Source organism: Anarhichas minor, unplaced genomic scaffold (assembly GCF_050575085.1).
Source record: "Anarhichas minor isolate MPS153535 unplaced genomic scaffold, ASM5057508v1 ptg000040l, whole genome shotgun sequence".
In the NCBI taxonomy this organism is placed as follows: domain Eukaryota; kingdom Metazoa; phylum Chordata; class Actinopteri; order Perciformes; family Anarhichadidae; genus Anarhichas; species Anarhichas minor.
In genome coordinates, this window is record NW_027466486.1 from 3470264 (window position 1) to 3494886 (window position 24623).

The 24623-nt window shown below is 43.6% G+C and overlaps 1 protein-coding gene across 2 annotated transcripts in view; it reads right to left on the minus strand.

Moving 5' to 3' along the window:
- Positions 1-474: 474 nt before the first annotated feature.
- LOC142968022 (TRAF2 and NCK-interacting protein kinase-like) overlaps positions 475-24623 on the minus strand; it is a 58175-nt gene continuing 34026 nt past the window's right edge. Inside the window, exons 9-34 of one of the 2 annotated variants that reach the window (XM_076107735.1) lie at positions 24089-24167; positions 23782-23957; positions 22477-22543; positions 22156-22363; positions 21275-21391; positions 19638-19724; positions 18244-18441; positions 17296-17886; positions 14246-14410; positions 13715-13969; positions 13036-13142; positions 12642-12757; positions 11801-11898; positions 10692-10760; positions 9938-10044; positions 9629-9731; positions 9282-9431; positions 8871-8976; positions 8614-8784; positions 8368-8511; positions 8052-8186; positions 7356-7456; positions 7089-7238; positions 4980-5139; positions 4107-4246; positions 475-3105 (exon numbers count right to left, since the gene is read on the minus strand). In XM_076107735.1, coding sequence (XP_075963850.1) covers positions 3022-3105; positions 4107-4246; positions 4980-5139; positions 7089-7238; positions 7356-7456; positions 8052-8186; positions 8368-8511; positions 8614-8784; positions 8871-8976; positions 9282-9431; positions 9629-9731; positions 9938-10044; positions 10692-10760; positions 11801-11898; positions 12642-12757; positions 13036-13142; positions 13715-13969; positions 14246-14410; positions 17296-17886; positions 18244-18441; positions 19638-19724; positions 21275-21391; positions 22156-22363; positions 22477-22543; positions 23782-23957; positions 24089-24167 — 3884 coding nt within the window. In that variant the 3' untranslated portion in view covers positions 475-3021. The remainder of the gene's footprint in view (positions 3106-4106; positions 4247-4979; positions 5140-7088; positions 7239-7355; positions 7457-8051; positions 8187-8367; positions 8512-8613; positions 8785-8870; positions 8977-9281; positions 9432-9628; positions 9732-9937; positions 10045-10691; positions 10761-11800; positions 11899-12641; positions 12758-13035; positions 13143-13714; positions 13970-14245; positions 14411-17295; positions 17887-18243; positions 18442-19637; positions 19725-21274; positions 21392-22155; positions 22364-22476; positions 22544-23781; positions 23958-24088; positions 24168-24623) is intronic. The other variant, XM_076107734.1, reaches the window with a different exon arrangement.

Genomic DNA, 24623 nt, shown 5'->3' on the forward strand with positions numbered 1-24623 from the left:
TTTTTTCGCAAAACACTGGTTTTGGGTGTGTGTGGCGTTTGATAATGGTACATTATGGACAATGATGTACCGTATTTTGCAATTAATAATGGAATGCAAAATTACTGCCAAACAGCACAGTTGCTGCTGGGATTCAAAGTTGGGATTCACTCTCTCTCCCTCTCTCTGACACACACACACACACACACACACACACACACACACACACACACACACACACACACACACACACACACACACACACACACACACACACACACACACACACACACACACACACACACACACACACACACACACACACACACACACACACACACACACACACACACACACACACACACTTACTGTTAATGATATACTTGAGGGACGGACACAAAGTCTGAGGGTCAAAGCTGATACAAATGTGCGAACTGGCAAAAAGAATCTCTCACGAACACGTCCACAGAAAAAAATGACACGACTCCCGAAGCATTAATGCTCTAGTTTCATTTATTTCTCTCTTACAGTATCTCTTTTACAAAACAAATGAATCCCAAAACATTAGTAATGCTCTTTCAAAATAAAGAAAACAAGAAATAAACAGAATTAAGAATACAGTGGTTTCGTCTTTGAAAGGAGAGTCCTCAGTGTAATGACCGTCAGCCTTTTCCAATGGGAAGAGCGAATTCTGTGATGGACAAACATAAAAATAATAATAATGCCCGATTCACACTTGCTCATTAATCATACACACAACTGCATGCGTGCACACACAGGGAAGACAGTGGTTTTCTTCAGCTCGGCTATTTATTGCTAACATGTTAGCCTGCTTCCCCCTAACAGAGATCGGTGAACCCTACTTGCAGCTGTGCAGGAGCAGCTACTGTGTGGATGTGTAAAAAGTCCTTGAAAACGTAACTGAATTAAAAAAAATTATAATTTAACAGAAGAAAAACTTGATTTAATTCATTGAGTCTTTCTTTGTGTCACCTTACGTTTGCTAACCATAGGCCAACATGGCAGGCCAAAACGGCAGTATATCCACCAGAAAAAAGACTAATCTGCATTACAGTGCTCTCCAATGTGGATGAGTATGCATGAACTAGTCCACCCTCAATAGTGTTATACATTTAATACGGTATGAATTAATGATAGAGAGATAAAGTATTAAGAAAGAAATTGCACGATTTCATCATACCATACTCAGTTAATCCTTTCAAAGAATAAATCAAGTCTTAAATGTGTTAACTTATATCTCAATTAGAAGAGACAAATAACATCAGCAACGTGTTAAATTAGACAATAACACACACACACACGAATAAAAACTGTGTCAATTAACCGTATAGGAAATAAAATGATTAATTATAACATCAGCGATGATCTTTTGACCTCCATTTTTGTTTTGCTTACATCATGCTAGGCACTGTACAAACAGGAAGGAGCCAAACTCAGAAGGACCAATCAGGGAAGAGCATGATTCAAAAGGACACCACAGCTTTCAATAATGAGATCTTTCACATGCACACAGTGTTCGGGATTGCAGCTCATATTCTGTTGAGGTTCAATTCAGGATAAGCATCTTCATATTCCCTACAGCAGCATGGCTGTATTTGTAAATAGCCAAAACGGCAAAACACTTCCATCAATCAACCACCAATATTGCCAATCTTTAAATGCTTGATGTTCAGACACACCAACTCAAAAACCTCATACTAAGAAGATAATATCATAGATCTGCATGTAAACACACTCAATGTTGCTTTGATCACATTCAGCTAAAAGTTCACGCACAGAGACTGAATTACTTCTCTTTTTTTTTTTGGACATTGGTTTTAATGTACCACTTTGATTCAAACTTGATTTGAATGGGACTCGTTTCAACACCAAGTCAAACACACAGACACACTAACACACACATTGACATACACTCCTGATTTCAGAAACACAGATGTGCTGTACATGTCATCACGCTTCAAAGACCGACTGACTCAGTCACAGAAAAAGAAAAGAACAGAAATAAAAAAAGAATGAACAGAATGACGCTCTCATTGTTCATTTAATATTACAGTATATCTGATGCAGCACCTTCAGAGTTTAAAGACGTCAGAGTGAAAACAGGGAGTTGAGAGTGATGATGGCAATGGGGTGGCGGTGACAGGAGGATGGAAAGAGGAAATAGGGACGGGCCAGTGATTTTGTTTTAAAGGGACACAGACATCATCTTTGCATACTGTGACAACATGTGACAGCAGATTGTCTCACGGCATCTCGATCAGCGAAATGCGATCGAACACTAAATCACAATTCGGTTTACTCGGGGCCCGAAACGATGGCGAGAAGAGGAAGTGGAGGAGGAGAAGGGGAGTGACTCGGGTGAATGAAAATCTATCAGGCTGTCTGCTTTCACCGCCGACACCCAGAGTCGATTTGTCATCCCTCAGCTGCCCTGTCATATTCAAAAGTATAAATTTGAATTTATATTAAATCTTATTCATCTTTTCCTCCGACCTCTGAGGTGTAAGTTCTCCAGGAACAAGCCCACCTATGGCAGATAGGAAGTGAGGAAAACGGAGGACATAGGTGTCAAAGGATTGAAAAAGTGATGACTAGATCTAGTAGTAGAGGATTAAGAAGGGGGGACAAAGGGAAGAAGAGAAGAGACAGGAGGAGGCCGGCGTTTTTTTGAGTGTATTTCTACAACAGTTTAACACTTGAATGCAGTTACAGACGGAGGAAGAGAATATTTGGAAAGTCAGTGGCACCAGTTTGCCAGTCAGTTGAGAGACGGTGGCTTCTGCATCACCCGACACAATCTAGGGCGCCATGGCTCTTCGTTTAGAAAAGATCTTTGTTGTTTTTTCTCTACGATAACTTCTTTTGTTGTCCTACGTGGTTTTAGTCTCTCGAGAGTTAAAAGAGTTCACTTGTGGCTTCTCGGTCAATCTGGTTCGTTTGTGAGAGGAGTGCCGTGGGCCAAGGTGTGCGGCCGGGCAGGCCAATTGGAGAGTGAGGCAGAGTGGACAGTGGGAAGAGCCCTCACCAGTTCATCATAGAGTTTCTGTTGAGGGTCATGAAGAAAACTTGGCTGCTACCTCCCGAACGCACCGAAGCAAAGAATACCTACAGAGAGAGAGAGAGAGATATATTAAAACCATAAACTGTTTCATTTCTTATTTCGAAATATAATAATGTATCAATATCTGCAGATCACAAATAACCCTAGTTATAAAATCTCAGCATAAGAATCGTTGTGTTTTCGTTAGCTTAGAATGAACCCTTCATATCTACAAAGGGAGCGGGTCCTCTTCACGGAGTCCGCCATGTTGCTACAGTAGCCCAGAACGGACAAACCAGAAACGGGCTCTACTCTAGCGAGAGCCTTTTGCGTTTTTAAATCATCTGAAGGCCGCCGTAGCTGTTCGACATGCGAGTGAAACTGCAGTGTTGTTAGCGCTAAACCGTGGTACCGCCCACCTTCCATTGCTCCTAAAGTAGTGTCATTATGGTAAGGACGGTTTTGCACTTGGTGGCTCACTGCAGTCTTGGAAAGGGAAGAGAATGCGGGGGGGTATTCAGTTGGTTGCAATGTGCAACCACACCCCTAGATGCCTAGATTATTCTTCACTCTGTCCCTTCAAGGCTTTTATGTTCATGCATCTTAGTTTATAAGTGCACTGTAGGTGTCAGCTTTTACACACTGTGGATATGCAATATCAGTATAAACTCTTCATGCACACAAATCATTTATTTTTGTTTAAATGCATGTTTCTGTACACACATCTGCTGACATTTGCATAGACAAAGTTGAATCTATGAAACACCCCCAATAAAAATGTAATAGACATTATCTGCTGCCTTATCTGAACTTGAACATGTATTACCTGATATAGCATTGAAGGAGTGCTTTTTGTTTCTATGGGCCTGTGTGAGATCTATGCAAATTATACCAAACTTCATACACACAATCAATGTTTCAACAACTTGTGGATATGCATGGGGTTTTTCCCTCCATATTTTGTCACACATACTGTAAGTATACTTACTTTTTTGAGAATTATGTCTTTCTACTCAAATCATTTCCAAGCAACAGATAAGATTAACTGAGATTTTTTTCTTTTTACCTTGTCGTTCCGCTCACAAAGGAATTTGAGTCTCTGGGCTCTCTTGTGCATAAAGACTCCATCCAGATGACCGGTCTCCACAGAGCGGATCTCTATGGCTTTCTCACCCCAGCCCATAATCTGATTCGAGTGGATGTAGGCTGCGAAAGAGAACACACAAAGACAAGCATAAATGACAATGGGAAAAATATTAAAATATATATCTATAACATTCAGTTCACAACTGCATGATGTATAAATACACTAATAGAACATCCAATAATCAAGAGCATCCAAATGCACAATGTAGAATCCAGATTCATTGGCACTAACCTAAATGATGGAAGCGTTAAGAGTGTAATACCACTGGCTGTCACATGAGGGCAGTGAAGTACTTTCCTATTGAAACAGTGCTCATACATACAGGGCATGTACAGTTTCTTTGTTGTTCTTTCGATCTCTTGGTTGCCCCCTTTCTCTTCTCTTCCCTGTTTCTTACTCCCTCACTTTCCCTTTTACACTTACATTTGATCATGTATATCCATTTTACATCTTTCTGAACAATTTTAAGCTCACTGCCCCCTCCTTCTTCTTTCTTGTTGCTTCTAAGCAGCTCCAGAAGCCTTCCTATGAAGGCTGATGTTATGAACTGATTTTTGAATCCAATTAAACCTCAAATGAACCCCCATAAGTTCAGTTCACGAGACGTTTCATCTGCACTGCAACACACTTACACAGGCACTGAAATGGGTATTAGAATATATCTATATTTTTAATTTACATCTTTGAACTGGGTGTTTCTCTATGATGTGTTCATTACTCCAGTGTTGATAAAAATCCTCTTAAATGGGCTTAACGCACAGTATTAAAAGATTCATGTCGGGGGGGACGTACCAACAGAGGTAGGCATCTCTCCCCACTGTAGCACCACGTCCTTGGTGATTCGCCCGTAGGTGTTGACGTAGACGCCCTCGTCCTCGTAACACAGCAGCATCTCCATTCCATCAGTTTTCGGGAGCACCACGATGGCATGGGGCGTCACCTGGCTCTGGATCTATCGCAGATACACACGCGCAAACATTTCAGAGGCTTTAATTAAATCTGTCAAATTTTATCATAATCTACAGTAGATTAAAATATTACTGAGGTTTCATCATGGGCATTTAATGCAATCGAATTTGGCCGGCTCTTTGGCATATATATTTGGACCGGCCTGCATACTGTAATCCTCTAAAGAGCAAGTTTGTGGACATTGACAAGGCTGCCAAATATCAGGGGCATCAGTGCATCAAAAGGTTCAGACTTTGGCTTGTCGTCCGCGAAGCCTTGCTCTGTATAATAAGCGAATGGGCAAACTATAACGCTTTTCTCAGACCTTAATTAACAGGAAAACCATCAGAAGAGTTCGGAACACACACACACACACACACACACACACACACACACACACACACACACACACACACACACACACACACACACACACACACACACACACACACACACACACACACACACACACACACACACACACACACACACACACACACACACACACACACAGCTTGAATCTGTGCACTTTACCCGAAACATACGCCAGAGAATAACCCAATTATTTGTGCCAGCAGGCTCTCCTGAGGTGCGACTCAAAATCACACTTCAGGAGCCCAACAGGGGATCATATCAGTAAAATGAATGAGTGACAAGGTGATGGAAAAACTCATCTTAGCCCACAAGAGACTGCATTTACACAAGAGTTACGCAAAATTGGAATGCTCTTATCGCCATGCACTCATCTGGTGGCAATGCACTGAATGAATTTGAAGTAAGGTAATACAAATTATTCTCACAAATATTTGGAATTAGGCTTTAATTCCGCAATACCGCGTTGTGGCTCTAGCGTGACCAAACATTCGCCGGTAGTAGTATACATCTTTTCAGACCCTTTTGATGTCTCGTGTGAGTAAGATGAATTTATTCATGCAACCTGTTTCTAGCTAAATTGTGCATTAATCTCTACTCTAATGAACTGTACGGCACATAGACTCATTTAGTACTTTTGTGCATCCACTACGGGGATTTTACTAAAGATCTATTGATCTAGTCTAAAGGGTGGATGGCAGGATGTCACCTTCATCTGTTTGGCACACTGGAAGAGAAGTTGGCAGGGAAGGAGAAAGAGAGGTAGCATGGATTAAAGACACAATCACCTCAAGAGGAATATTCTCTCATAGTAGGTCTGCACTCACTGTGAAGCATGGACTCAATCTACAAGCTACAATTGCTTGTCTTCACATCTGTAATCAGCCGTTTATATTTACTGAAATATTGCCACGAAATCAAGAGTTTGGCTGAATTGTTTGAACTTGATTCGGGTACAAGCATGCGATTAGTGAAGCCACCACGGAACAAACTAATCTGTATGCAAGTACCAAGAGTATCACTAGCTTCCATGAGTGACTAGAATTTATAACTGACTCAATGCCGCCATGGGGAAAAGAGGTGCGCTCAAAGAATACGCTGACCTCTTGACAACAATGCTCTTTTTGGTGACCATTGTTTCCACAGGAAATTGTTATAGCAGCTGCTACTTATTGAATTTCTGCAATAAGGAGTACTTCGGTAATTTGAGCTCCATTCAGCGTACTGAGCATTGATAGTCCAATCCCAGAGCACCATATTTAGCAAACTAAGATAGTATCAGATAATAGAGGTAAAGCACACATCAGTCTTTTACTCGCATGGCAGTAAATCAATCACAAGGGTCATTTGTCAAGAAAAGTCATTGCATTACTTGAAGCAGATCCTCGAGAGACAGTGCATGAGTCACTGGTGACCTTGGCACAGGAGGAGATCAGCAGGTAAGAAGAACAAAAAAAAAATACCACTATCCCGCTCCACTGCCTTGTCGTTCTTCATTCAAATTCATTAGACCTGAGGGAAACGTGTTTACTGGAGACTTACAGAAGCTACTCGCTCAGACGAACACAGCCTTGCACTTACATGCGAGGGGATGTAGATGTCGTAAGGGTTGCCCGAGTCCACGTCGATGACGTGGAAGCCCACGCTGGAGCCGTAGATGACCTTTAACCTCTGACCTTCCTCCACCGTCAGGTCAACCAGCTGGGGACGGTGGTGCAACTCAGTGAATGACTGAGAGGAAACAGACAGGGAAGTGAGAGACGGAAGTGAATGAAGCAGGAAGAGAGAGAGTGCAAAGATGTTGAGTGGATGGTGGAGCGTGGAGCGTTAATGTTTGTGCTTCCATACCTTAAAGGCCATGAACTTGTGGTAGGGTTTCGGAGCCCAGGCATATATTTCCACAGAGTTCTTCAGAGCAATCACCAGGAACTTAATCCTCTCATATTTGACTGGAGACAGGACATAGGAACATGAACAGCCAGACTTTTCCACGTTAGCAATCTGACCCGATGAACATAATGTATGTTAGATTTGAGTTATTAAAAGGTGTAATACATGTAACATTTATCATAAACCTTGTCCCCACTCTCCTTACTGGTGTAAAAATCGTGCATTTGATGTGATGAAAAACATGAAGGGCAGGAGCACGGAAAAATACTTGGGTTAGTATAACCAGAACTTTAATAAAAATGAAAAGAATTAAAGCCCATATTTCTGGATGTAAAGCAACTTCCTGTAACAGCATGAAAAAATATAGTTGGCACAAACTTGAGTTGCTGGTAGCAACGGTAAAATTCAGTTAAATAATTAAAAATGTTAGTCTTGATGTTAGTATGGTAGCTACATAGAATACATGCCACCTGAATATAGAATATTACTCTCTTTTCCTGCTGAAAATGTCCAAGCTGGTTAGGGATTTGCGCCTATTTAAAATAAATGTCAGCTCAGGCTAAGTCAGAATCCGGCATAAATATCAGCCTTTGCACATGTAATTCCAATTAATTCTTTCATTAATGACATACAAACACATCCACAGATCCTTACCAACTTTATAATGCACACAGCCCTCCAGCTCCCCAACTGTAATCCATCCCTGCTTCTTCTCTACTTCCGGGTCGTTGTGTAATATTCTGTTTCTCAGCCAGGACAAGTAGTAGACACGCAACTTATTCTTTTTCCCTGAGAGAGGAGGGACAAAGGCAGAGAGAGAGAAATGAGATCGAATTTACAGGAATGAAGTCCTAAAAAAACACAAATATATTAGAAACCTATTCAGCTGTAAACAGCACACAATAGCAGATTACCATAAAGAAGGGTACGGGGTGTGCATACAGTGTGAGTGTGTCTGTGTTCGACCTACCAGATATGGTGACGAGCACATTGAGCCCCTCCAGCACATCCATCTGTAGGAAGCGCCGTCTGGTGATCAGGTTATAGACTTTTCCCTGTCCACTTCGGTCAAGTAGCATAAGACCATTCTCTGTCCCCACCAGCAGGTTCACGCCTGAACACACAAATAGGCACAAGAGTCAGAGACACAGAAAGACATTTGGGATAGTTCAGATGTTCTTGATTTACAAGGAAGATGAAGGATGTTCCCTCCTACCCCAGAGTGCAGCACACAGGATCTCAGAGTTGAAGCGTTTCTTGTATTTGCGGATCTCCGGTGTGTCACTGTGGGGTCGGATGTTAGTAGGGTTGACATTGACCACAGAGATCTTTCTGGCTTCATTTAGTCTGGCCTGCTCCTGCCTCTGCAGCTCATTACCAAACATGGCTGGAATAAAACAGAAGAAACGAAAGTTGAAGAATTGATTCTTTGGACAGCTGTGCTTGCAAAAAGGTTTCCTACGCTTTGCTGACCTTCGGCTGAGTTCTCGTCGTCGTCGTCGTTTTCACTCGGGGAGGTTTGATAGACACTTGGATCAACGAATGGGGTGAAGGACGCTTTGGACCCGCCCAGACCGAACTGTAATTAATAAGAAGTAGCCTTTGTTAACATATCACTCAGAGTTGCTTGAATTTGTTAATATCTACTACTTTTGACAGATATGAAAAATCTATTATGCAATTATGTAAAAAAGGATCTTTATCTGACAAGTTCCGGTTTTATTTAAGGCCAGTCATCAAATATGAAAAGTCAGTAATACTCATTTTAATAATTAATTTGCAGATTTTTTTCAGTCTAAAAATGTGAACATATTAAGACTTATTGTATTAATTTCACTATGTTTGACATACAGCACTATATCCATGAGTGTGTCTGTGTCTGACCTCAGCCATGTCGCCCAGTTCCTGCAGGGCTGAGGGGGGTGTGACCGAGGGAGAGTTGCTCTGCTGCACCAGGTCAGGGAGGTTACCGTGGTTACCGTGATTCCCGAACCCATTGCTCTCGGTGTGGCCCCCTCTCCTCCTCTCCTCTGCCTGAGAGACAGAAAAAAAGAAAGTGAGAACAGAAGTGAAAGAAGAGTAAGTGGCGATAAAGAAGCCAAAATGAGCGCAGTTTGATAGATACAAACACAGTACTTCCTTTGTATGTTTTCATTCCCTCCTCTGTAAATCACTGTGGCGTGTGTGTGTGTGTGTGTGTGTGTGTGTGTGTGTGTGTGCACATTCATCACCTCTCTCATCACTAGAGTGCCGTCCTTGGAGCTATTATAGGCATCTCCCAGAGAGTCCTCTGTCAGCCCTCCATACGACTCGCCGCTGCTCTGCATTGCTGGCCTGCAACAGACACACAAGACACGCGCACGGTCCCGATTATTTACAAAGCAAATTCTGCCAAAACAACACTGACAAGCTGCTGGCATAGTGCATATTCCAAAGACATGCATTCTTCCAACGCAAATGCATACTGACAAGTCCAGCTTGAAAAAACAAAACAAAAACACAGAGGGCGTGAACAACAAAAAACAGAGGGGACAACTTACATGATGCGGGGGATGTCGCTAACAGCGACAGTCCCATCATGGCCCACCGTCTCCCCGTCCTCATCGCTGCTCTCTGAATCTTCACTAGAGGACGAGTAGTCCGTCACCTTTATTACAATGCAAGGAGCAGAGACAGAATACAGAGCATTGGTTTAGAAACCCCTCTGTGATAAGACCGGATACTTATTAGGGTTGCATTTAAATTAGCTCCCACACTCATTTAGACAAATCTTGTTCATGTGTAATGTTTTTATAGTGGATGTATTGAAACTAAAAAGGTACTCGGTGGAGTTTTTGACTATGCAGCTATATGTGTTCACCAGTGGGACCTGGTTTAGATTGTACGGGAAACGCAGTGCAGATTCACGCTACTCCGCTCATCAGATATTCGGATCAGTAACGTACAAGGAACAGAGTACTAAGGCCAGACAGAAGAACACTGCAAGCTAGCAAACAAATGCGTGAACAAGATATGCTTTAAAATATTCCATTGCAGATGATTTATGAGGAGGGTAATGCATTCAACATGCGTTTTTGACTTCAAGGATACACATAATGTGTCTTTGTGAGAAATTCCAACAGTTTCATTTGACCCTTTCCTCTTCTAAAGAGGACCACAATGGAAGTAATATCTTAGCTTCCCTGTGTTTATATTCAAGGCAATTATCCATTGCGTGCCAATACTACAATCAAAATAAATATATCTATTTACTCATCAACATCATCATCATCTCTTCTATAAATGTCATCGTACCTTGACTGGAGGTCTGCTGCCCTCCTCTACCCTCAATTCTCTGAGTTCCTTAGCCAATGCACTTAGGTCCTATAGAGGGGGACAGAAGAGGAGAGGAGAAAGAGACAAAGTCAGTCAGTTTGTCAGATCTGTATCATCTCTTGTAAAACCTGAGGAGTGAGAGAACAAACCACGTACAAGGACGAGGGGAGCAGAGAGGGGCAAAGAGTAGGGCAAACCCCTCAGCGTCATGAACTGATTCGTTGTCACGCAAAGATCCGGACCAGGAACAAGAGTGCTCATCTGAGATCTGCTTTGTCTGCTTAGCCACACTCAAATGTTCATTGTGACTTAAGAAGCGATCACAGATCAGCACTTTTATTCGCTCACGGGCAATATATCAACTACGTGAAGACGTGCCGTCGGAGGAGAGAGAGAGACAGATAATCAGGCTTGACGTACGACAGGAGTGCAGCATCCTCAGTCTGCACCCCCTCCACCAATCACCCCCATGCCAACTGGCCCGTGGTTCCCACCCCTCCCTTCTCTCCCCATCCACCCCAGTCTATGGATCAGACCAAATCATGCAGGGGGGGGGGGGGGGGGGGCATCATTCACAGTGTGCTTACCAGCTCCTCCTGACCAGTAACCATGACAACAGAGAAACAGGAAAAGAGATTCAGAGACTGTTCAGGTGCTTGGCAGTTACAACACGCGCATGCATACACGCACACTCGTCCACATACGCTCTCTCAGGTATGTGTGTGGAAGCACACATGCACTGCCATCGGCGTTACACTCTGATATTTTGAAGTTAAAGAAACAAACGTCATCCTCTTTTGAAATGAACTAACTTCACCATGCCAGGGGAAAAAGAGGGGCTCTGATCGAGGCAAAGAAAAACTGGGATAAAAAAAAAGGGGGGGGGGGGGGACTCAAGTGTCACTAACCTCATCTATGGCTTTCTTATAGCTCTGAAGAATACAAAAAGGACAAAGAGAATAAGGCAGAGAAAGAAAGAACCAGATAAATGGCAGAAAAAAAAGGAGAAGAGGACCGTAGAAAATTCCCTGAGAGGAGATTGCTGTGAATGAAAGTTAATGTGTGTGTGTCTGTGTTGTGCGACTCACTGCAGGTCTGCTGGGTCTGGCTGATTCCCGGCCCTCCTCCTGTTTGGGCTTTGCCTCCTGATTGGCTCCTGGAGGGGATCCTTCCTGCTTGGCTCGACCTATCAGAACAAGGAAGTAATTACACGTTTGACCTACATGCACCAATATGTTGAGTCAGAATCACCAAAAAATGTGGATTCAAAATCTGTCAGATATCATTCAGAAAATTGAATTTAAAATGTGTATTGTCCATAACATTGGGAAAAAATACTTGTATGGGTCAAAGCACATTCATAAAATATTTTTTAAGCTATTTCGTACTTTTCTTACCCTATCTTGATACTATCTCTTTTTTTTTTCTTTACATCTCAGCCATATTTACTGTCAACCCCATTGCAAAATGACATCCAACAAACATGAAGGAAAACCAGTCCTACCATACTTCAACCTCTCTCTCTGCCATGTGTTTGTCAAGGGGAGATCCATGCATATCTTAGATATCCCTCTGGCCTGTTGTCTGACACATCCCTGTACGCCTCTCTCTATCTCCCTCTCTTATTTCCTCTCTTCTATCTCTCCGGAGGCTGAGAGTAACAGGGCACATCAGACAGGTTGATCAGAGCAGAACTGCGACTGACATTGTCCCGCTGATAGCCTCCGAATCTCGCTGAAGCCCTGTGAGTGAATGCGAATGTTTCCGTGCTTCTGTGTCCGCATTTGCACGTATACAAGAGCAAGTACATGCGCCCGTTTTTAAATTGTTTGCATGCAAGCGTGTCTGCGTGTGTTCATTTAAGTGCGTGTCCATAAGCTTGCGAGTGTGTTTTTGTGGCTTTCAGAGTTTCGGCGCAAGTTTGTGTACCTCTCCTCTCGGCTGAGCCTCCCTGAGATGAAGGGGAGGAGGAGGATGATGAGTTGGAGGAAGTTCTTTGCAGCATGGCGTCCAGAGAGAGCTCGGAGCGCAGTAGGTCTGGGTTACTGAAACAGGTGGAAAACATTTTCACTCATATTTTAAGTTCCTTGAAATGATAAAGCATATTTATATGAAACAGATGTATGCTTTTGATATAAGTTAAGAGCGACAGCGGTCTTTGTAAAAGTACGTAGCATCATTCTCTGTAATGGCATTGAATACTGTTTTAAAATATACAATAACAAAAACAAAACTATTTTCAAACTAGTCTGCATAAATGTGTTAAGAGGTGGATTAAAGGATTATCTAGATCATAAAGGTGCCTTCAGTGTGCTAGCTTTACCTGGCCCGTATGAGTTGAGAACCTGTGCGAGGGCCCAGACCCACTCCTCCATTAGGGGAGTTCTTCCTGACCAAGGCCGGGGAGATAGAAGTGGTCCTCTGGGGGACCTGGACACACACAAAAACACACAGAAAGAGGGTCACCATCGCTGGTACTGCTTGGCTTTTAATCCCCGAGCAAGGAGTTCAACGTTTTCAGAATGTTTCATATTTATCTTGATATGTAAGTTTGTGTGGTGTTTTGGTAAAACAGGTGCAGTAAACTGGGCGGCGGTGCTCTAAATACTACTTATATTTCTGGGTAATGTTCGGCTTGTAGTGTTACACCTGTCCTGGTTAACAATGCCAAAAAACAAATGCATACAAACAACTAGAGAGGGCAACATTGTGTGCAAAGTTATACATCAATCACTTTGCAACCAAACAAATGAGGAATCATCAGCACTGAGATATGATTTGTACGGTATGGTTTAAGAGTTTATCTTAACGCTTTGATGGATTTTTATGTTTATTATAATTATGTACATGAAACTAATTATAATAACTGATACAAAATTCACAACGACATATAATCGCTGTGCAGCTATAACAATAAATAAACAATTACTTTTTAAAATGTTTCTTCTACAAGAAAACCCATCATCAGAGATCGTCTTCCTTTCTGATTGTAATTCTCTGACCTTGGGTGGAAGGTCCTCCTCTCTCAGCCAGGCGGTCCTGTCCCGATCCCTGTCTCTGTCCCGTTCCTCTCTGCCTGGGATGCGCAGCGGGGGTCCGGGGGTGTCAGAAGTGGGGTCTGAGTTCTGGCGGGGCATCTCGGGCCTGGGGGAGCCCACGCTAAGGCCCTCACTCAGAGCCGAGCCAGTCTGGTCCTGCAGAGACTGAGAGCCGGACATGGAGACGGAGTGGGTCTTCACTGGAACCAGGTGAGCCATCTGTAAGAGGGAGAGAGATAAAGAGGCGTAGGGAAGAAAAGAAAAAAATGAAGAATTGTAGGGAAACACAATGGCAAAAAAATGCATTGAGATGAAGGAAAGTAGCGATAAGGAGGGCTATAGAGAAATGAAAGAGAAAGACTGAGTTCTATGGAGGCATAAACTTTTAAAGGAAGTGTTCAAGGAGCGAAGAGACATGTGATTATTGCTGTTCACAAGGAAACACACCAAACACTCACATCCCTTCCTTTTGCGCACACGTACACACACACACACCTGTGGTTCGATGGAGCGGTGGATGGGTGGGGTGCGAGCGGGCTGCATGCCCCCACTGCTGAAGGACTCGGAGCGGGGAGGGAGGGAGGGGTCGGAGATGCGGTTGGACACTTTGTGCTGCAGCGCTGGGGAGCTCTGTCTGTTCAGCTTAGATCGATCCTCCACCTGGGACAGGTGACATACCACTATCACTCACAGCCAAGCACGCGGCACAACCAATCACCACGCTTGACTCACTGTGGGTCTCGCCTCCCCATGCAACCCTACAAGCCGCCAGACAATCTTACCATCACGCTGTGGGACAACTGTGTGATTTCTCACATGGATTTATTTGATCTGTAAATCTCTTTTAATGTCCTTGAGCCATGACCAAACTGCCTCTCTGAGAAATTCAGTGGAAGTCTTTTGTTTGCAATGTTTTGGTTGCTTATCTTCTACCATTTCTCATCTTTGTTTTCGCTCTGTTTGTTGTGTACGTATGTCTCCATGACCCACATACAGTTGAGGAGTAAGAATGTCTGGTGGCTGAGGGGAAAGGTCAGGAATTACCCCTAATCTTCTTTAGCAGACACCACATTCAAAACCAAAATCATACATTTGAGTATGTGCGAGGGTAGTGTGCACACATACAAACCCATGTTTGATTTTTATGTACATAAGAGCTCGAGTGACTGCTTCCACGTAACTGTGGGAGTGAGCGTCAATGCCAACGAGTACCAAATATCTGTGAGTGAGGAAAGCGGAAAGCTCTGCTTGCCAGTGTAATCAGATTATCAGATTATCTGCTGTGCAGTGAGAGAAGGCTCCGAGGAACGCTCCCAGCTGCCCAAATCACACTTTCCCCACTCTAAACAATCTACTCAACGTTTGCTGGAGGGTTGAGCCGTGGCTCAGCAGGGCATAGTGTCAATAGCCCCCAGGTAAGCATCCGTGTGCAATGAGCACCATCCCCTTTGGAGGCTTGCTGTAATTCAACATGAGCTCATAATCTCATAGGGTTATTCAAGATTATGACCTGGGTCAGAACAACTATGCAACACTGTGCCATTCCTCAAATTTTTGGTAGTTGCCTGCTCGGGAGTCAACTATAACATATATATGGTGGCAGAAAACCACCATATGCTTCAGGAGAAGCACTGCTGTGATCCAAGTCGAGTTTAATCTGTTGATGTTTACGCGATCGAGGTTAGCATAAACATCAACTGACCTTCAAAAGATAGAGAGATTAGTATTAAAAGATCCCTTTACAGGAGAAAAACATATTGGGAAGTGCTGCTTAAACCTTCATTTGCGTGTATCAAATGTTTGGGTTTATCCCTCGCCGACCACCCAAAAGCTCTCTCTACCATGGCAGAAATTCCAAGAGGTTAAAACAGAGGATTAGAAAAAGTGAATTGTGGCCACAGCGGCATCTACACTAAGAAAGGACACAGAATAAGGTTAGGAAGGAGAGCAGATGGAGGACAGACGGAATCCTCAGAGGATCCAGGTTTGTTAGAAGGATCCCACCACCACCTGGCCCGCACCCGTCACCACGCGGGAGTTGATTGAATGGTTGACTGACCTAAAAGGAAGATGGGATGAGTGGGTTTCCCCGATGACATCGACAACAATATGGCCAAGAGCAGGCTTGCCATGGTGCTTTGTGGCTCACTGGATGGTAAGGGCGACAAGGTGGGGGCGGGGGTAACTAAGCTACCTATGCATCAGGGTGGTATTAGAAACTGTCCCTGGATAAAAGCATCTCTCCTCTGGATCTCAGTACCAGCAGAACATTTTTTAAGGATTAGAGAACAGCCTATAAACAAGCATGTAGATTAAGAATAAAATACACACACTTTGTAGAGAAGAACGTAGATATATTTACAGATCCTTAATGCATGTTAATGTGCCTTTGTGTATATATACTGTATATATTATGCTCTTGTACTTCTATCTTTGTGAGGACTAATTTGATTTGAAGTGAGAACATAGATGAGGGTTAAGACTTTGTTTTAGAGTTGAGTTTAGGAGTAGGACTTGGTTAAGAGACAGTAGATGTTTTGATTTATATTTGACTACAGCTTTGTTTGAAGATTTGATTGGGAATAATTCAATTGTTATTTTTCCTTTTGTTATTTAAGTAGTATTTTGAGTTCACCATACAACCAGCAGTGGTATCAACCGGTAGCAACGGCAACACAAGGTACAACAATTAGATAAGCGTTGGAGTTCAGCATGTCGTTGTAATGGGGGTTAGGATTTTGACTCATTATTTCAGTCACAAAATGGACGTACAAAATTGTGTGTGTGTGTGTGTGTGTGTGTTTGCCTATACATGTGTGCTTTATGTATACAAGGGTCTATAACCCCGCATCAACAGATTGGATACAGAGCACGTTCTGAGATCCAAAGGGAGAGCCATACGGGGAGCAGTGGGGGGTAGACGCAGGTGAGACGTGGCGGGAATAGGAGGCGTGGTTGGGCAGGCGGAGGTGGCCATGGAAAGGTGGAGGCGATATGCCGGGCATGTTGGAAACAAGGGGGTCAGGAGAGAATGGAGGGGAAACGGTACAGACGGACCACGAGCCTGGGGATGTGGGGGAGTTTTGTGGAGAGGTCCAAGGAGAAAGGCCCAAGCAAGAAGTTGGGGTGGTTAGAGAGAGGGATTGCAAGTGGTCATAGGAGCCACTTTTCATTAGTCTGACCTCAGCCAGGTTCTGTTTGAGAATGTCTGCCGGGGCAGAAACACTAAGGCTCAACATAGAGGAGCTACCTTTTACTTGCCGATCAGAATGAGGGGAAAGGAAGGAATTGTTATCAGGGACTTGAAGACAACTGTTAGAGGCAGGTGAGTAGGAGTGCCTGTTTCTAGACGAGGAGGAGTGGAGACCATTGTAAGGGAAGGATTGAGAGAGGGGGTCAGTTGGGACATCCCAGTCTGAGGGCGATGAAAGCCTCTCCTGGCTGACAGATGCACATCTCATCCACCCATGCTTGAAGTCAGGTTCTATATCTACATCTATTCTACGGCGAGGTGAGTGTGACCTGCAGCGACGAGAGTCACTAACCAGTTTGGCCGCAGGGATGGATATAGTATTAGATCCAGACTGAGGTCCCTGGACCTGTCCTGGCGACTGAGGATGATGTTGTAGGGCAAACTGTAGGTCTAGAGGCATTAGCCCCTGGATGGCTGACTGACTGGGGGCAGAGAGAAGCCAGTCTCTTGGCTTCTCTTTCTGAGGCCCCAGAGGATATGAGTTGGGTACTGGATTAGACTGGCTGACTGGCCCTTGATTAGAATGCTCTTTATGACTCTTGCTAGGCCCCTTACAGGGCCCTTGGCCAGGAGCCTGGCTGTTTTCCTGGATGGGCCCCGGGCTGCGGCTCCTAGAACTGAGTTTCTGAGCCCTAAACTCTCTGACCTGCTGACTTATCTCCTGCTTCAGGCCCGGATCTAGGGGCTCACCGGGGTCTAGTGAAATACGTATATTTGGGATGTGGGTGGGGAGGAGCTGGGCAACTCGGGACTGGGATCGCCTAGGTGCCTGAGCTCTCTGTTGGCCGTGAGAACCAGGGGATGAAGCCGGTTGGTTGAATGACTGGTGATGTTGTAGTTGGGGGCGGGGCGGGTTACTCTGAACATGCTGCTGCTTCGGGACCTAAGAGTCGGAGTCAGAGGAGGGTAAGCAACAAAACACATACAAAGCAGACAACACTCTGTGATTATCGAAGTAGCAGCGTTCATTTCAAAATATCTTCAGATTCAAAAAGCAAGGCGTCCCACCGGACAGCTGCTTCTAGTAAGACCTGCTGAACAAGATATTGACAACACAAGAAGGCCATCGGTTGCGTTTAGTGTACAATAGGGGTTCATTTGCTAAACATTACAAGGATACATCTCCAATACATCCATATATTTAGTGTACTACTTTCCTCAGAGCTGGTGCTTTTCCTTACTCTGCAACAATTATTTCACAACTTGGAAATAACTCCTGTTGGCTATTGCTGAAACTTACCTCTTTGGCCCAGGCAGGCTTGTCATTAGGATTGCTGATATCTTTGTAGTGGTAAAGCGGTTTCTTCTCTGCTTGCCTTCCCTCCTGCTGCTGTTGTTGCTGCTGCTGTAGAGACACCAGGTAGGCTCTCTCCTGATGGAGCTGCCTCTGCAGCCGCTCCGCCTGCCGCTGCTCCTCTATCTGCTTACGCTTGTACTCCTGGAGGGACAGAGGGAGAGGGGGGGGGGTATGGGAGGGAGGACAGAGATGAGAGACAGGAAAGCAAAACAGAAAGAAACGAGGTTGGATATAGGAGGAGAGAAAGGAAGGGAGATCAAGAAGAGGGGAGAGAGGATGAGGAAGAGAAGGTAGTGAGAGACACAGAGATCAACAACAAAGCAGGCGAGTAATTATTGCACGGCGAGAAAATTAGCAAATGACATGCAAATAATTCTTAATACTATTACTACTAAACATGGATGGTTATCCTAAATGGGAAGCTGTCATTTGCACTAATTATCTCTGAAATGTTCTGTTTTATGGGCATAATTTGCAAATAAATTGTTTAACAAGCCTTTTTCTCATGTCAGATTCGAGCCATGCATTAACAAATACTGCAGAACAGAACAGATGAACACAAATACTGACAACTGGAAGCAGGTATATGGAACATGAACACGCACCTTTCAAAATTGTTATCACAATAGTAAGGCTAATGATGGATTAAGGGACAAGGGAACTATCAGACATAAGGCATTGGCAAATCTTATGAGACAGGGGAGAGGAACGTAGTAGTACTGAGAGGGAAGAAAAGATGGCAGTAGGGAGGGAAGAGGAAGACGTCATTTTTCGGGCCACAACACCTGCGCGTGATGTCGTTGCTGTGGCCTCTGGTGTTTACAAGGGTTGGATCTCAAAAGGTTTCCTTAAATATATTTCTCTTCAAAAATTTGACGTAAGGAGCAGTGGACAAATACTACAAGACATACTGTGGATTGCTTGCAGTAATAAAACACAAAACTGTAGCCCTGGATAAGACTGGGGCACGGACAGAAACCCTCTGAGGAAAACAACAATGTCCTACTTTCTCTTGGATGTTCTCACTTTGTGTGGGCCAACATGATTGGGCATGACAAAACCGTTTTCCTGCACCCTCTGAGGAGTCTTTTGAGATCCAGCCAACTAAATGGTACGGTTCATGCAATTTAACAATCTGAATAAATTCAACACAAGCAAGAGATAAGCAATTCATTGCTTCAGTTCCATGTTTTTCCTTAAATGTGTAGCTAACCGGTTGAGTGACTCAAACTGTGGATTCCCTCACAGTCAGTTCCTCTGTACAACATGCAGTGGGGATAGGGGGCCACACAGCACAGATGGGGAGCAGGAGTGGCATAGGGGAGGGCTACGGTTACCATCAGTAACGCCTGTTCTTGTAGTAGCTGCTGCTGGAGAATCTCTAACTGCCTCTGTTCCTCCTCCAGCTGTCTACGGATATACTCCTGAGCAGCGTGTCGGCACAAGGAAATAGAAATAGACCAAGAGAAAAATCAGGAAATCTGAACATCCAAACACCAACAGAGAGAGAAAGACCGAGATAAATTTTAAAAAAAAGAGATACAGAGAAGATAATCTCCTGAGGTAGCTGTGAATGAGGAGAGAAGATGAGAGTCAGAAGCCAGATGAAGCTCAGGAGACCATGTTCTCGAACAATTGTAATGCGTTACAAAGGAAGTATGACAAAGAGATGGGGGGGGGGGGAACAGGTTTGAATATATCTTTCCACAACACTTGAAAAGCGTGGGAGGAGAGTAACAGAGCGATAAAAAAGGGACCAGGATAGACAAAAAAATACACATCTGAACAGGAGTAAGTTCAAAGAGAGGACGAGGGAAAGAAAGCAGACAAAGATGTATACTACAGTACAGAACAATCAAAATACATACAAGAGCAGAATCAAAAGTAGAAAGAGAATCCCAGAAGGAGTACCAGCTTGAGAAACATACAGGGCTCATGACAAAACTTATTACATTTAGATCTCTAAAGCTAGAATCATTTCCAGTCTGACAGTATTACACTGGGACACACTACACAGTCATTGTCTTTGGGACCCAAGCTCTGATAAATTACGCAAAAAATGCTGAAAGCATCAAGTTTCTGTGCTATTCCCTCAATACTTTAAATGTTTATTGTGCATCTTTGACATTTAGTCTTTCCTTTATAAAAGAGTATGCAATAAATAAAGCTGGAAAGGTATTTGTTCATTAAATGATTAAGATAATGAATTTAATCTTATTGCACAATAATTCAACAACTCGACAGTGCCTTCGGTCATTTTGGAAGATCATAAAATATCTGTTCACAAGACCTATCGGCACTGTCATACCCACAGGAGGACCAGGCATTACTGTCCAGGGTAGACTTGATTTAGTCCTCGGGGAACTCCTGCCACTATAAAACAAAAACAACTTTTGTAAAAGTAAAAATCTCTTCAATTTTACTTTCGGATCCGTTTTTGAAATTCAGGTGGTCCCTTTATTTGCCAACTCATAGAGAAAAATCCCTCCATTTGGGTTTTATTCTTTTGCAATATTTACCGTAGTGGCAATAGACACATTTTTTGCATTAACTTATCGTTATGAAGTGAATGTTGATTATACAATGTAATGGCTATAATAATGACACCATCCAAAATGACAGCCTTGTTTTCACGATGCAATTCTGTCTGCCACCTGGTATGATCTCCCGGGAAAATAAAGGCTTGATTTACGGCACAAAGAAAGTGCGTCAACCATTGCGCAACCAAAACAGGAAGAAGGTAGCCCTTTTAGTTTCCCCGAGCCATCCCCGTCACCAAACAGTATCAAGATAAATTCTTTGAAGTTACAATCCCTTGTAGCGGTAATTTCAGTGGAACTGTGGAAAACAAAACAAGCTGGCACTAGCGCCACAAGTTGCTAAAAGTCATCATGTCACAAATTTCCGCGGGCACCATACTGTCTGTCTTCATGCAACTAGTGTTTTAGTATAATATCACAGTAAGTGTATAAACCTGTTCTCTCTCCGCATGCCTCCTCTCCTCCTCTCTACGGAGCTGCTCCATTTCCTCATAGCGCCTCCTCTGTTCCCTCTCCTGCTGCTTCCTCAGCTCTCGCTCTCGCTGCTGGTGCTGTCAGGAGGACGCACGAAGCACAAGAAGAAGCACAAGAAGATTCAGGATTCACACAAATTTAACAAATCATGTCTCAGCAGAGATTGTCACACATGCTAAATCTTTGATATGCGACCTCATTTGATTATCTTTCTTTCAAGATAAATGTAATTCCTTCCACAATATGTCTTATGTGTCTTTGCTTCTTTTATCAATTATGGAAGGAATTGTATTCATAAATTCACACAGGATACAAATATACAAACATGCATTCACACTTGCACAAACACACGTGTGCATGCTCGCACGGAGAGTCACAGACACGCGCTTGGCCCCGAGTGGAGGGGTCATGTTAGTTGAGTCGAGTCATGGTGCTTAGCCGTGCGTTGGGAGGCAAACCCTTGTGGTAACCCAGAGAGAGCGCACAGATTATGGGCTAAGGATTTCCTTCTATAAACCCGCTCTCTGGAACTAAGAGAGGGACACTGGAGGAAAGGCTGTGTGTGTGTCTCTATCTGTCTCTGTACCGCTCTCCCTCTCTACTGCAGCCTCTACCAAATGGTGAATGAAATGTTTTGTAAGTTTGAACTGCCAGAATGGGACACATTATGTTTGCAAACAGGCTTTAAGGTGTTTAAAGGACGAGCGCATGGAGAGCCAAACAAAGGGCTTCCATTGACTTCTTGGTGTGTGAATTTAAATTCCGGCCATGTTTAAAAGCCGCTCTCGATAAATGCATTCCACAAGATCAAAGGTCACAGTCAAAGCATCCTCCAGCTTACCTCCTCCAGCCGCCTCCTCTGCACCTTCTGCTCCTCGATGCGTTTCTGTCTCTCGGCCAACAGTAGGCGCTTGTGCTCCTCATTCTGCTGTTGCTCCAGCTGCTGCTGCTGCTGCCGCCGCTGCACTTCCGATCGCTCCTTGTTGGCCAGCTGGAGGCGCAGGAAGTCCCGCCTCAGGGTCGACTCTCCGGGGCCGTTGATGATGGAGCTGCGGATGGACCGGTAAGAAGACAGGGCGAGTTTGGAGTGAGTGAATACATCTCAAATGCGTTTTGGGAAAAAAAAAAAAACTTGGGTATATACATTTGTGAGGACACTGACCTTGGTTCACCCATTTCTCCTTCTTCGTCCTCCTCTTCACTGCCGCTGTACTCATACTCTGTCTCATCTGATCGAGAGAGAGGAGAGAGAAAGAAAACATGTTAAAGAACAAAAACCATAGAAAAGTGAGTAAGGTAATAACCAGCAGCGAGCAAAGCCATTCCACTTCCTGTTTTTCATGTTTCACTTGAACTACCGGTACCTTTGTTCATTGCTGAACAGCTTACGATTCTTGCATTCCCAGATTCCTCACTCCTTTAAGGCACTTTCTGTTAGCCGCTTTGAATACGAGTATAAACCATTATTTTACTGTGTGTAGCGAGGTGGAGAACATTTGCTCGGAGCTCTTTCAGGAAAACGGGGCTTGAGGCTTAACGGTTGTAGAGGCAGCCCGGCTCTTCCTGAGACACACTCACGCGGACCTGTCCTCCGAATGTGACAAAGTGACAGCTGGAGAGAGCCACAGTCTGTACATGACAAGACTTTTCTATACATCATCACAATTTTCGCCCTGAAGTATGCTGTCTCTTGAAGCGGTTAATGTGGATCTTACTGGTGCAGTCCTCTGCGCGAGTGTCAGTCTATCACTCAAACTGTGTGTGTTTGTCTGTCACTTTTATTTCCTGCCTCTCTGTCACGGTACATGTGCGTGACAATTTGCGTCTGTGTGTGCATCCGAAATGTGTTAGATGTCATCCTTGCAGCCAGATTAGATTAATACAATGGTTTTATTTCACTGAGTTTGATCAGGATATCTTGATATACGATTTCATCATGATATGATTCCATAAATCGTCGAGTTATGGCCAAGACCCGAATGTATGTAATTCAGTATTGTCATTTAATTTCATCTCAATCATATCCGCATTATGTTCCTTTACTTGCAGCCGTATCAGAGCTGTATGAAGGTATTGCTAACGTATAATAACTTTTCATACTGCTGCTGCTTCACATTAAAAGCACTCAACTGGCTAAACATGGGGTGCTTTTATTGTGAAACAGCCACGGAAAACATGTCTGTCAGTAATTTTGTACCTATTGGTTAAAGAAGTAAGTTTCAGTGCTATCTAATCCAAAGAATCATTTTGAGTATGAACCATTATATAATACAATTTTGTGACATACAGTATCATCTTTGCAATTACTGTTTACACAGAGGAAACTTTCCTTTTAATATCTGCAAGCTGCAAGAGTCTCTCAAGAGTGACTACCTAATCAATCAGTCGCTCCACCTCCACCTAAATCTGCATGTACATTTGCGTTTGAATCCACATGAACATGTCTGTGTCACATGTTATTCCTCACCCCTCTCTCCTCTCTTCTTCTTGGTGCGGTCGATGTGGTCCTTCAGTTGGATGCGGATCTGCCTCTCGTTGGGCAGGTCTTTGATGAACGGGTGCTTGAGGAGCTGCTCTGTGCTGGGTCTCTGGCCGTGGCTCTTCACCAGACAGCTCTCTATGAACGACTGGAACTTCTTGGACCTGAAACCACGCAAACACACACACACACACACACACACACACCAGAGAAGTAAATGAAAAACCTGCTGTGATCGAGTGCATGTCTGAACTGGTTATTCTGCTTTTGATAGTGCTGGACCATTTACACTCACCACTTCTTTGACTTGAGTCTGGGGGCAGGATTGCGCGGGATGAGGAAGAGGGCTCTCATTGGGTGCATATCACACAGTGCTAAAGATTCAGATATCAGGTACATAACACGGGTGAGTGAGGGTGAATGTTTCTAGCTAATTGTGATGAACACATCATGGCATATAGTCAAAGTGAGCTGGAGTTAGTTCTCATTTGATCAATATAGGCTGCCAATACTGATAACAATCTATCAGTCACACACACACACACACACACACACACACACACACACACACACACACACACACACACACACACACACTGTCTACTTGAAGAAAACCATATCCATCTCACAAATAGGCACTTGTGCATGTACTGCTATAACATTTAGTTATTAGAGTTTTTTAATATTCAAACATTTATATAGTCAAACCAAGCTAGTGGTTTAGTATTCAGCTCATAAGGATACCAAGAATAAAAGACCTTTCGGATTATTTCTTTCACAGCTTTTAGTTCCTCCTACGTGGGCCATGTGACTGACAGTTTCCAGAAATT